This window comes from Curcuma longa, chromosome 12, assembly GCF_044706935.1.
Source record: "Curcuma longa cultivar G26 ecotype Majalengka, Jawa Barat chromosome 12, ITB_CL_G26_1.1, whole genome shotgun sequence".
Classification (NCBI taxonomy): Eukaryota; Viridiplantae; Streptophyta; class Magnoliopsida; order Zingiberales; family Zingiberaceae; genus Curcuma; species Curcuma longa.
In genome coordinates this window covers 10,182,750-10,196,010 of record NC_133872.1, presented here as the reverse complement: position 1 = coordinate 10,196,010, position 13,261 = coordinate 10,182,750, and the positions used below count along the sequence as shown (strand labels likewise).

The 13,261-nt window shown below is 33.0% G+C and overlaps 1 protein-coding gene across 1 annotated transcript; it reads right to left on the bottom strand.

Annotated features, from left to right (window-relative positions):
• Positions 1-4,601: 4,601 nt before the first annotated feature.
• Positions 4,602-8,517, bottom strand: LOC141843632 (origin of replication complex subunit 6-like). Its single transcript, XM_074731680.1, has 10 exons — positions 8,398-8,517; positions 8,285-8,331; positions 8,091-8,195; positions 7,927-8,007; positions 7,312-7,423; positions 7,159-7,221; positions 6,982-7,069; positions 6,817-6,896; positions 5,059-5,152; positions 4,602-4,938 (listed from the first exon to the last, which is right to left on the bottom strand). Exons 1-10 carry the CDS (start codon positions 8,515-8,517, stop codon positions 4,859-4,861), a joined length of 870 nt encoding a protein of 289 aa, XP_074587781.1. The 3' UTR covers positions 4,602-4,858.
• Positions 8,518-13,261: the final 4,744 nt, after the last annotated feature.

The following is a 13,261-nucleotide window of genomic DNA, read 5'->3' as shown; positions in this document are numbered from 1 at the left end:
AAGTAGAACACTTACTACATCTGACTTTTACAAATATCATTGTTATATCAGATTTAAATCACCTAGTCACTCTTTGCACTCTGGTTCTGCACATTTAAACACACTCACAGATCTACAAATAGGTCTAGGAAAGACTTTCAAAATCTACCAAGCTCAGAGTGACAAAACTTTAAAACAATTTATACAGACAGTAGGACAACAAAATCAAGACTTAAAAAATCTTAAAAGAAACATAGATTTTCTCAAAGACGCCCAAGACTCTCTATAATTTCAAGGAAAAAGGATTTTCTCATATTAGCCAAACCTAGAAATTTATAAAGATTAGAACTATATTTATAAACCATCTAAATATACCTTAGTCTATGTAATTGTTATTATTGTAATATTTTTTTTTTCAGGGATGACTATATTTCTGATAAACTTGAATCATATATGGGCTCCATTGATTCATATTTAGTAGAGAGACAATGAGCTACTCAACAATCCATAAATGTAACCCCAAGTAATATTCCATCTTCTTATGAAATAATAATCTGATGAACAGAAACAAAAATACAAGTAATTTGACGTTTGATCTAAATGAAGAAGCAAATCCATTACAAGATGAGATACCCAGTAAAAGTACGTTATTTGGAGAATATTTTGAGACACATGGAGTTAGTAGGAAGATTCAGATATTCAGATTGAAGATGAATTAGAATGCAATGCAAATTCATAAGTATTTTCTTAGTCGATGATATCCGATTTGACCAAACTGATTTTAACCTAGATCAGTACATTGACTTAGAGGAGTAATTCCCAATTGTTGATGATCCATATGTTATGAATTCACGATTAATACCAAGACCAATTGTAGAGGTAACAAAAAAATATGAATTTTTTATTGGATGAATTTTTCCTTCTCGACAAAAGTTCAAGAATGAACTTATCAAGTCATGCTATGTTTAAAAACATCAAATATAATCCAGTTGACATCCTCTAAATAGAATTAAAGTTATTAGCTTCAATCAACCATGTATATATTGTTGGTGCCCCGGTTAGTTTTGATGTGATCAACTAGATTAAGTTAGGTCCTGTGTTGTTCTAATCCCTCTGCTAAGTGTGCAGAAACTTAGGTATGGAGGAAGTCAAGCGTAAAACGTAGCAGACGAGAAGGGTTGCGCGGGGAAGTGAGCCGACGGGCTCGGTGCAATCCGAGGGACGCGGAAGCTACGGAAGAGTACGCCGGTGGAGCGAGAAGGTCGTGCGCGAAGTCCGAGGGACGAGAATCCGAGAGGAAGCACACTCGAGGGGCAAAAGGCCGGAGTCGGGTTCGGGTGAGCCTAACTCTGGTTGGTCAGAAATCACCCAATTGAAGATTCCAAAAAAGTCAACAAAAGTCAAATTTGTTGACTTTGACTTTGACTTTGACTGTTGACTTTACCCAGAAAAGAAGACTTAGACTTGGACCGTTTGGACGTGGTGGTTGCAAAAAAAAAAAGAAGAAAAAATAATAAGATTTATCTTTTATCATATAAAAGATAAATACTTATTTTTTATTAAAGATAATTCTCTTTATCTTTTATTAAAGATAAAGTTTATCTTTATTTACTCAACGGCTACGATCAAGCCTATCTCTGATCAACGGTTAGGATCACATCAACGGATCAACGACCAAGAGAAAATTTATCTACGATCAACGATCTAGATCTATTCTCTTGGGCTATAAATAGACTTAGAGTTTTAGAGTTAGAACATCAATTACTTTTGTCATTCTCTTTAAGTCTCTGTGCTACAAGTGTAAAGGCTTCTCCGCCTAAAGGAGTTTTGTTTGAGCGCCAATTACCTTGGAAGCAACGACCGAGTTGCAACCAAGTTTTTTTTTAAAGGTGTGTCTATTCTGGACTTTGCTTAAACCGTCTATTCACCCCCTCTAGCCGGTCCAACCCGATCCAACATATATATATAGAGATTAGTAGATAGGGGAGATGCAGAGTTCACCTTTACAAAATATATATAGGAACACCAATGTCGTAGCCTTAGGAAAACACCTGATTACAAATCTTACACATCCACATTTGTAGCATCCCAAGTTGAAGAGCAATTATTGCTTTTGAACAATACAAATCAAGGTTTATTCAAAGAGATATCAAAGTTAAGTTTGGCGTTTCCATATCAAATAAGAAAACATATATAACCTGGGAGAAAGCATTGAAGAAAGTGTTCTCAATGGATTTTGGTTGAAACCTATTTATGGGCCTAGGGGACTTGGATATCTAAAAAGTTGGCATGTAATGGAAGAGATGAGTATATAGAAGGTATTTATAGTGTCCATGCTTGGTTCTAATATCCCATAAAATTAACTTAGATATGTCATGTGTATGTGACAATTGCCTTATCTCTTGGTACATATAAACTCTTGGGCACTTTAAAAACCTATGTCACTTGCACATTTAAAATGGTTTTTGACCATATGTCATGAAATTTTGCCAACATCTGAAATGGCTAATGAGTTCATAGACCGTGTCATCCTCTAATCAATCTATATCTTGATCATAGCACTCTAGGTCCATCAATGGTTTTTGATCGAAATTCATTGATGAATTTAGGGTATTTGAATTTTTGAAATTTTGCTATGAAATTTTGCAATCTGAAATGGCTAAGTCCATCAATGAGTTTTGACATGTAATGGACGAGATAAGTGTGGATAGATATGGTTAGGGGTGAGCAAAAATTCTGTTAAACTGAATAAACTAATTGAACCGACCGAATTTAAAAATTTGGTTTGATTATTTCAAAATTTGATTATTTTTTCTAAAAAAATTGGTTAATTCGATTCGATTTTGGTTTTAAAATTTTTAATTCAGTTAACCCGAATTAATCAAAATAAAAATTATAATTTATAAATTCCTAAGTAAGTAAACTTATAAATCCTTAACTAATTAGTAAAATTTTCATAATATTTAAAAATTTTGATTATTTCGGTTAATTCGATTTTCGACCGAATTAATCGATAGTTTATTGGTTCGATTTGTTCGGGTTTTATTTGAAAATTTAGTCGGTTTGGTTAGTTCAAAAAAAATTGATTCGGTTCGATTTTGATTAATTCAGTTCGATTCGATTCGGTTTTAACCGAATACTCATCCCTAGATATGACCTATAAGCTTGGTCTTGAGCCTCGTAAACTAAGTTATGGTTTCGTGCAATTGACACAAAACCAATAGGGTGCTGAATTTAAATCATTAGCACTATAATAGAAAGTTCAACACCAGAGTAATGTTGGAATTTGCAAAGTGCAGAACCACAATGGTGCTAAAATATAATATTCAACACCATTTTGTTACGGTTTGGAACTACTATACATCTTTCAAGTTTTGAAATTTCAACACCAAGTTGTAAAAAACACTACTAATAAGTTGGAGAAACTTGAACCTCTAAGTATATGTATTTTTACCGTAACCATATAATATCTCATATAAGAAAACTAATCATTTATAATTAGATGATTGTATTTACAACGTCAACTTTACAAAAACCTCAACTACATAGAAATGGACAACAAAAAAAAACCCTACAATAATCTTTTCTATTGTAATTGATATAAATAAACAAATAAATCAAAAACATAATGAGAAAATTTTAAAGAGAATCAATGAAAAAATGTTGAATTAGCTACTATACTAAAACCTTGATCATTCTTCTTTGGAGAACACCTAGTGTTCAAAGTTTGAGCAGTGCCAAAATTTTATACCACCTTTTAGGTTTTACTCATTTACTCTTCCCGTCAGCATTTTTTGCTTTGTTAAAATCCGATCAGAATGTATGTTTTATGATGGTACAATTTGCATGTAAAACAGGAAGAGGTAAGGTAAGCACAAAGCTCAACATTACTTCATGCATCCAAATCAATGACACAATTTTATAAATAAAATATTGCTTAGATGCATTGGGAAACCGCAAATGAAGTAATCTATTGAGATAGAGGTAAATTTGGAATCAAATGCATCTTTTGGGAAACATAAAACTTTAGTGTCTTTTGAACATTCTCAAACATGAAGTGCATCTTTTGAGAATTTGTCAAAGTTTAATGGTAGGTCAACCTTAGGTAAGCCAACGAAGTGAAGTTAATTCTATTGGACTGTGTTCAATTTATTGGACCCAAATTTTAGCTTTTTGTTCAAGTCTCCAATAGTTAGAAAATATTTAGATCAATTAAAGATATTTGTTTTGTCTAACTAATCATTTGTTTGTGAATTGTGTTAACTCAAAATTCATTTAAAAAGGTTTTTTTTTGGCAGATCTTTTAACACTAAAACTTGTAAGAAAACATATCTAATATTTCTTCAAAACTAACACCAAAAGGTTTTAAAAGCTAAAACAAGATCTCTCCTTGAACTTGAAAGCCCTTAGGTGTAGAGTTTTTATAATCTTGAATGAGTTTTTGAGATTTTGATTGATTTTAGAAGACTTCTGAAGGCGTTTATTGCATTGCCTTAATTGCTCACAAGGCCTCTAATAAGAACAAATATCTATTTCCAAAAGCAGATTTAGATGAAAGGTTTTTTTAACTAGAAAGTATTTGAGAACATATCATTCACATTGGTACAAAACCTACCCCCACTATCTCATTCAAAGAGCTGTATTATACTTTACAGAGCTGCACACTATGCATAGCAATAAAAACTGCAACTTGAATATAGATAAACAAACAGTTTGTTGAAACATAGAAAGCTAGAAACCAATATATATCTTTATAAAATAAAAACCAAACTCTATTGAATAAAGTGATTGTTCTGATGCAGCTTCGAAAGCTTTGATCAAAAAGATATGATAGAATCTTCTCTCTTAATCATCCAAGATGTGACAAATGATTCTTAGACTACATGGCTTCTAATGAAACAGAGGTTGGTGATTTTGCAGTGAAATCGAGCCTTGCTTGCTTCTTTGGCTTGAGGGAAGCTTCAAAAAAAAAGAATTAAAATTAAAAACATTGAGATGATGAGCAAGGCCTATACTGATGAGCTGCCTTATAATTTAGCAAGCTACGAATTATACTACATAGTTTAAATAGTACTATACCTGGCTTCTGTTCCTTGTTAGAGGAAATCACTGAAATCTTCCATTTTTCATAAGCTTCTTTCTCCATCTTTTTGTGCCTCTTGTAGCTTGACAGCTGCAGGTAGGTCATAGAGGCTAGTTATGCCACCAAATCATCTTTCCTTACTTTTTCACAAATAAAATAATTTTTCCTTTGTTTTTTAGCAATCATACTAAAGAAGGGCATACTATAGCTCTTAACCAGATTGTGTCACCCTCAATCATTGTATCAAGTAAAAAAACTACAGAGCCTTGATAAAGCAAATTGTGTGCATTGGATAAAAATACTTAAGACTTAAAGACTTCAAGTAAAAAAACTACAGGGCCTTGATAAAACCAGATTGTGTCACCCTAAATCATTGTTGCACTACCAAACAAGTGTGTGGGAGATCCTCCTAAACAATCAATCTGCATCGAATCCTTAAAGACTGAGTACAATCCTCCTAAAAGTTAAGCCCCATTTGTCCCAACCATTTGGAAATGACATTGTGGTCAACAAAACCATTAGTGTAAATGACATTGTCAATTTGATGGAGACAAATGGCAATCTCCAATAAAAGTTTATAAACATAGAAATAAAGATTCCAAAGCCCAACTTTTAATTTGGCATACTTTGGAAAATAATGAGTATATTTGAGAAATGATATAAAATCCAACAGTTCCAAAGTTTTGAAGTCAAAATTTGAAAGCCAAAAGTCAACTATAAAATTCCAACAATTCCAATATATTAACTTTCAATGCTTGAAAAATTGAAGTGTCAATTAAGAATCTTTATGAGCCCTTTATATTTCCTATGTGAGTCTTGATGAGTCTTTATATTTTCTATGTAAGTCTTTACGAGTACTTTATATTTTTTAAGTGTCTTTACAAGTCCATTATGTTTCTTTTGTGAGTCTTTTATGATTTTTAGTTTAAACATTTATGTTGTATTACTAGAATATGGAATAGAAATTGAGTTTTGAGGATTCTTTTAGGTTGTGTGATGCAATTTCCCTATGGTGTAATGCCTAGGAACCCTTAGGTGTGATACTTAAGTTTCTACAATCTTCATACACTTCTTTACCATTTAATTTCAGATTCCTAGTCCACAAACCTTCTTATAGGATTCAATCTCTTCTTGTGTTGCATTACACTTCTTATCTAATAAGCATTTTAGTTTTTTCATGACAATGATAGGAATAAAAACATTCAAACCTTAACCATGTATTATCACTTTAAATGAACTTAGTCGAGCTTAATTAACAAACATAGATATGATCATAGTTACTTTTACCAAGGTGTCATAACTTCCATCAAGATTCTTGACAACTTCTCATTTCATAGGTGTGAAACCAATGGAAATAAACCAGGTGAGTAAGAGCCTTTGATGATTTCAAGCTAATAGGTTTTTAGAAAAGTATTGCTAAGATATGTCATCATATAACTAAGACTAGCAAAGGAGAAAATATTTACTATGAAACATAAAACCCAGTATAAACTCATGTAACTGAAAATGCAAGTGGGCCTATTTCCAAATGGTCACTTGAAGATGTATGAAGTCTCAAAAAATAATAATAAACAATAAAAAATGCCATAGTCAACTTAGTAAAAAGAATTAGAATTAAAGCTGAGGTCTCAAATGGATATGTTCACCTCATTTGAATGATTATTTTTGCAATTTTGAAACAACTGATAAGATGAAATATAGAACCAAATATTTCCAAGTTATTCATTTTATTTGATAATCAAATTAAGACCTACCTCATTTAAAGAAGAATCATCAGAAGAGGAATCACATTCATCATCACGTCTCCTTTTGCTAGGTAGGGCATCTAAAAGCTCTGATAATTGAAATATGTATTATTAACTTGATAACAACTCTTTGACATGCAATAGTATTCCATATACACAGCAAAGCTAACACACCTCTATTACCCTTGACAAGTTTAGGATCCTTCTTTTCCTTTGAAATCCCAAAAACATCAAAGCAGAGATCACGCATAGAAGTTGAAACCTATAACAGGTGAAAAAAGCAGATATACAGTCCAACTGAAAGAAAAAAAATATACAAAATTGATGTTTAATGGATGATATCTCACTTACAGTAGAAAACTCAGTTTCAGATGTGCCAGATAACTCTATCAACCTCATCTTGTCAACCTTCAGCTGCAAAATAAAGAAAAAAGAAAAAATATCTTGAAAACGAATATGCGGAAGAAAAAAAACAAGAAAATAAAGGAACATGCATTGTGTTACCTTATGTCTTTTAGCACACAAATAGAAGGCAACTGCTGTAAATACTGGACGATTAAAATTAGTGGTTGCTCGACGGGAAGGTGGGACTGCTGCCAGAAACCGGTCCTTGTAGCTACAGAATAACAGTATAGAAGCAGATTGAGTAGCTAGCTTTCCATTACAAGCTTCCTACTAATAACCATATGAACAAATAGATTGTGAAAAAAAAAATTTCTAACTAAAATTTTACAAGTCTCTTTGATACCATTTTTAAAACAAGTGAACAAATTCAAGTTAGAGGATCTATATAGAATAGTTCATGCAAAACAGTGGTCTCTTTCAACCTGTTGAGAGTTTACTTGTCTCCTTAGTCCCAACATCAGAGTGTTTGAGCGTTTTAAATGAACAAAATATCTAATGTTTGAGTCTTGGGACTAACCGAATTTAAATTCATTTTCAAGCTAATCTAATGATTCCACACTCAAGAGACAACGAGATAACAAATAAAATGTTCAAGAAAATAAAAAAAATAAATGTTAAGAATTTGCAAGAAATCAATTGAGAAAGTTGCTTAGAATGATTCTATTTGTTCCTTTAACAAAGTTGGAGAGAATGCAGAAAGAATTCAGATCTTACAGTGACAAACCCTTCTGTACAAATGGAATGAGCCTAACACAACCAAACTGGATAGCAAGCTGCCGAACATCCAAACTTGGCCTAAAAGAAAACGCACGTGAATATCTAAGCGATTTGCAAAAGGATAATGAATCTAATGGGTATAAAAGTTGAAAGAAACCCACTTGATGTCAATTCCATTCTGCATGGCATTAAGCGATCTCATGTAAGCCCTTTCTGACATCCCACTCATCTTTATTGCACTTTGCCGATCAAATACCATGTCAAACCTACAATTTCCGATCAAGAAGGATCACGCTTCGGTACCAAGATAACAGAGGGTGAATTGAACAAACAGATGGGGAGGCCATGTAGATACCTCGATGCCGCGAGCTCCAAACAGATGATAGCCTTGGTGACCTCGCCCTGTGGGGAAAACAACAGCCTATTAGACATAAAGGAGATGGAGTAAGGGAAGAGGGGAGATCATACGACGCCGATGACGGAGGAATGAAACTGGACGTCGGAGAGGCGGCGAAGCTCCTCGGCCTTGCGGATCAGGTGCTTGGAGCTTGGGAGGCCAAGCCTGGAAGCGATCGCGGCGAAGTCCATGGCGACGTGAGGGGAGAAGAAGTGAGAGATGGGAAGGGCTTTTGAGGCGAGGAGCGAAGGGGCATGAAAGAGCGCTAAACGGGAATTTGGCGGGGAAGCGTAGCGGGAAGGCTCCCTATTGATGGCCAAATTTTTGGCGCCAGAGACGCCGAATATTATTCGATTTGGGCTAACGGATCGTGTAACGGGTTCAATGTGAAATCCGTTAAAGTAAATTAGTCGACTAAATCTTTATCAAACAAATAACGAATTTAATTGATTAAATCTTTATCAATCATTAGGAATTCATTTGTCATCTCCGGAGTATAATTAAGTTGGTTGTGACAGAATAAATTTATTGAAGTGGGTAAATATCAAATCTTGACGAAACTGAGATAATACCCTTTCTCATCGTGTGGGGTCACCGAATGGCGAATCCCGCCTTTAGCTAAAATTAAAAATCCATTATCTCTACAACATCCTCCTTTCCAGTCAGACTAATAATTTTTTTAATTAATTATTTAAATTATAAATCAACACGTCTTTCATTTCATTGCTCTTGACAACACTACGAAATATGAAATCTTCCAATCATAAAGCACATTTATTAATAAACACCATAAAAGTTTCTTTCTTAGGTCTTATGGTAGTGTCCATATACTATCACCTCATTCTTATATATTTTCAAAATTATTTTTGAAAATATATTCAACAATTATTTTTCAAAATATTTTACAAATGAGAAAAATATTTTAAAAATATATTTTTTAAAATGACCTTAAAATAGTTTGAAAGTTATTTTTGAAAAGGGGTTTTCAAAATGACTCTTGAAAATGAATTTTGACAAAGGTTTTGAAATACTTTTGAAATGGATCGTTTTAAAAAAAAACCCTAAATGTAGGGCTTTCAAGAAGGTAAAGGAAACATACCTAAGGAGGTCCTTGGGAAAAACATTTCTTTTCGATGAATGTTAAAGGGAGAGAAGAAGGGATTAAGTTAGAAATTATAATTTTTTAATTTGATTTAAAACTTGAAATGTTAGGTTAAATAATTTAATCTAATTTAAATATATTATCAAATATCAAAAAGAAAAATATTATTAGCGTAATTGGTCTCCAAGGTTTTCATATTTTATTTGAACAATATATTTAATGGAGTTTGGTCAAGATTGGTCAAGTAACTTGGTCAAGATTGATCAAGTTAAGTGTAGAGTATAAGAGAGTCAAATTTGACTAGGTGCTTGGAAGTGAGTAAAAACTCTAAGTATGTCAAGAGTGCCCAAATACTTAGCAGTTGATAGAAGACTTGGTAGGAAAATCAAGTAGTTAGTGGAAAGTCCTAATTGAAAATTAGACAACCACAAATCTTAGTTAGGAACTTGACAACGACAAGTTCTAGTTGAAAACTAAGTAGTAGAATACCTAATTGAAAACTTAGTAGTAGAAAATCTAGTTGAGAGAATTAGACAGTAAAAGTCCCAGTGGACTAGCAAGGAGTTGAACACTTGGCAATAATGAAGTTTTGGAGTGAATTCTAAGCAAGTAAATCTGTTGGATCGAGTGTACGTGAGAGGGGGGGGGGGGTGAATCACGTGACTTTTAGTTTTTTTTTTCTGAAAATCATGCACAGTGGAAAAATAAAAAATACGATAAATCACAAGTCAACACGAAGATTTTACTTCGTTCGGAGTCGTCAACGACTCCTACTTGAAGGCCCAAGTCCCTTGGACCTTTCCTGTGGGCAATCTACTAAATCTCTCTACTAGAAAAAAACTCTGGTAGAGTAGGCGAATACAATGAGCAAAAGTGTGACAACCCCACACTTTTAACTTTTAAATAAATGCAGAAAATAAATATTAACAAGTTTCTTCGTTACCCAACAATAGAAAATTCTGGACGAGCTCGGATGTTGGAGATGATCTTCTGGCAGAAGTTGGACGTGGTCGTGTCGAAGCTCAGGCCGCCGCAGAAGAAGGACGTTGGTCAAAGTTGTATAATTCCTGCACTGACCAAAGCTTTATATAGATACGATTGAGTTATCTAGATCTGCAAATGTTTAAAAAAAACGTAAAACTTGATTCACTTCTTGCAGTTTATCTTATCCAGAATCAAAGAATAATTCAAATTATATTTATTTATTTATAGGAAATTTTATCCTCCTTAAATATTTATTAAAGATAGGAATAATTTTATCATTTAATAAAATTTCATATTAGCAAAATGAATAAAAATGAAGATTAATTTTGTAGAGTTCACATGCAAAATTAACTTTATCCATATACCAAATAAACCCTATAAAATAGAGTTAGTATAATAATAAAATATACTAAAATATAGAATATTCAAAATTAATTAGATCCTGTCAATCTAGATCAGGATCTAACCAGGCCTCAACTTAGATCATCCAAGTGGGTCTAAGTTGGACCGCGCCTAAAGTTCCAAAATGGAACTCGTTCTCACTAGTTCGCTCCTCTAGTGACTTACCTCACTTACCTTAGCGCAGCTTTACTAGACTTCTCTAACCCACCAGGTCTTTTGCCAAGGCTCAACCACCATAGTCTTCCTGCCAAGTCTCCACCAACTTGGTCTTTAGCCAGTTGTTAGGCCTCGCGAACCCAACTGGACTTCTTGCCAGGACTCAACCATCCTGGACTTCAGTCTGGTGTCTGGTTCTAAGTCTTTCAACCTTGCACACTTAGTAAAAATGTTAAACCCATAACACACCTAACTTTAACATATTTGTCATTCCTCAAAACTTGAGTTAGACCGTTAGTGCAAACTGCACCAACAAAATCTAGTAGGTTAGGTAGACCAAGTACTAGGTTTGCATGTATTGTATTGCAGCTTGTAGTTGAATGAAGACTCGAAAGACCATTCGGAGGTCAGACTAAATGTGAGTTGGTCAAGTCGACTAGAAGTCAACTTTATCCTATACGAGTTCAGCGGTCAATGGATGACTTTTGATAGAGTTCCAAGTGATCAAAAGGTGTTCTAGGCGATCAGAAGTCCAAAACTTAACTCGAAGAGGATGGAATTTGCAATCAAGTGAGCGGAAGTCCAATTGACTAGAAGAGCTTCTAAACAACTAAAAGATTGTCAATCAAGCTCGATAAAAGGGGAGTGACGGTATCTACTTCCATTATCAGTTGCAATCAACTTCTCTATTCTTAGTGCTTGAAAAGTGCTTAAAGTCTTACTCGTGTGATCCAGAAAGCCCTAGGAGGAATGTCGCGACACTCAAGATTTTAGATCATATCAACACAAGTTTGCTTACTTTTTATTTAAGTTATTGTTACTACTTTTATTATTAAGATTGTACTTTATAGAATTGTATAAAAGGTTTCTTTGCTGTCGACAGGTGTCCAAAAAAGAAAAATACACTGGTGGACTCACATTGAGTGCATAGCTTTGACCATAACACCTTGGGATGTGAACTAAGAAAAAACTGTCTCTTTTTGTTCCTATTCTTGTATTTTATTATTTCCGCTGTATAAACTAACTTTGATAAATAAGATAAGAAAAAAAAAGAAGGTACACTATTCACCACCCACTTTTAAGTTTAATTTATATTTACTTATTCAGCTATTTTCTACTTACTTAGGTTGATTTTTTTACTTTATGCTTACTTAAGTGGTTAATTACAATTCATGCTTACTTTAATTAATTGATTAATGTGACTTACTTTGATTATAATTATTGAGTTGACATAAAGCTTACTTAACATTACTTAATTGACTTGAGCATTACTTTACTTCACTTTACTTAGTTGACTTCAAGCTTATTTTAACTTGATTTTAAGCTTATTTTAGTTGACTTCATTTCTTTGCATATTATGTTTAAATGCTTTCACTCCATATTAGATACATCGACTTGAAAATTCAATTTTTTCCCGATTCGAATCAGTTTTGATGTATGAAAAATGATAAGAGAAAAAAGATAAGGGTTTAAAGTTTTTAAAAATCTTTAAATATTAAATTTTTATAGAATATTTTATTCAATGGGAGAGAAAATTTATAAAATTTATTTCAAAAGAAAATTTTAATTATATGCATAAGTGCATGATTGTATTTCATTTTCTAACTTTATCATTCATAAATGCATATTTATTTTTCTAACTTAAATATTTATTTACAAATTTTAAACTTAGTTTCTACATATAAAAATAAAGAGATTATTGATGCAAACAATATTGATGATCGAATTCATATTTTAATTTATGACCAAGGATTTAAAATTAGACAATATAGATTTAATGTAAGCATTGACGACCAGACATTAGACAACAAAGTTCTAATGGGTCAGGAGAACTGTACACTGGGTAGCGAAGTCTTGGTAGATTAGAAGGATCAGATATCAAAAAGAATAAAGACCTTGTGTTGATATGACAAAACAACACTTGATGGGTCAGTTGGATTGAACAATATCAAATAAAGGGGGAAGTCCTAATGGGTCGATCTTACACTAAGCAGTGGAAGTCCAAACAAGTGAGCTGAATCAGATATTTGGTAGGTAAGTAAGGTAAGTCTTGGAGAGATCTTTTAGACTAGAAGGTAGTAAGGATATGTCCCAATTTTGGAACGAAACACTTAGACGTTGATCTAACTAAGAAATCGACTTGAATTTCTAAGTCGAGTTCAGACAGTCTTACTGTCAAAATAGAGCATGTATGAATATATTGTTTCTAACTATGTTTTGTAGGACTATCAGTATTTGCTATGTTGCTAACTTTATTTTATAGAAAAATAGAGTCTTCAATCGATCGAATG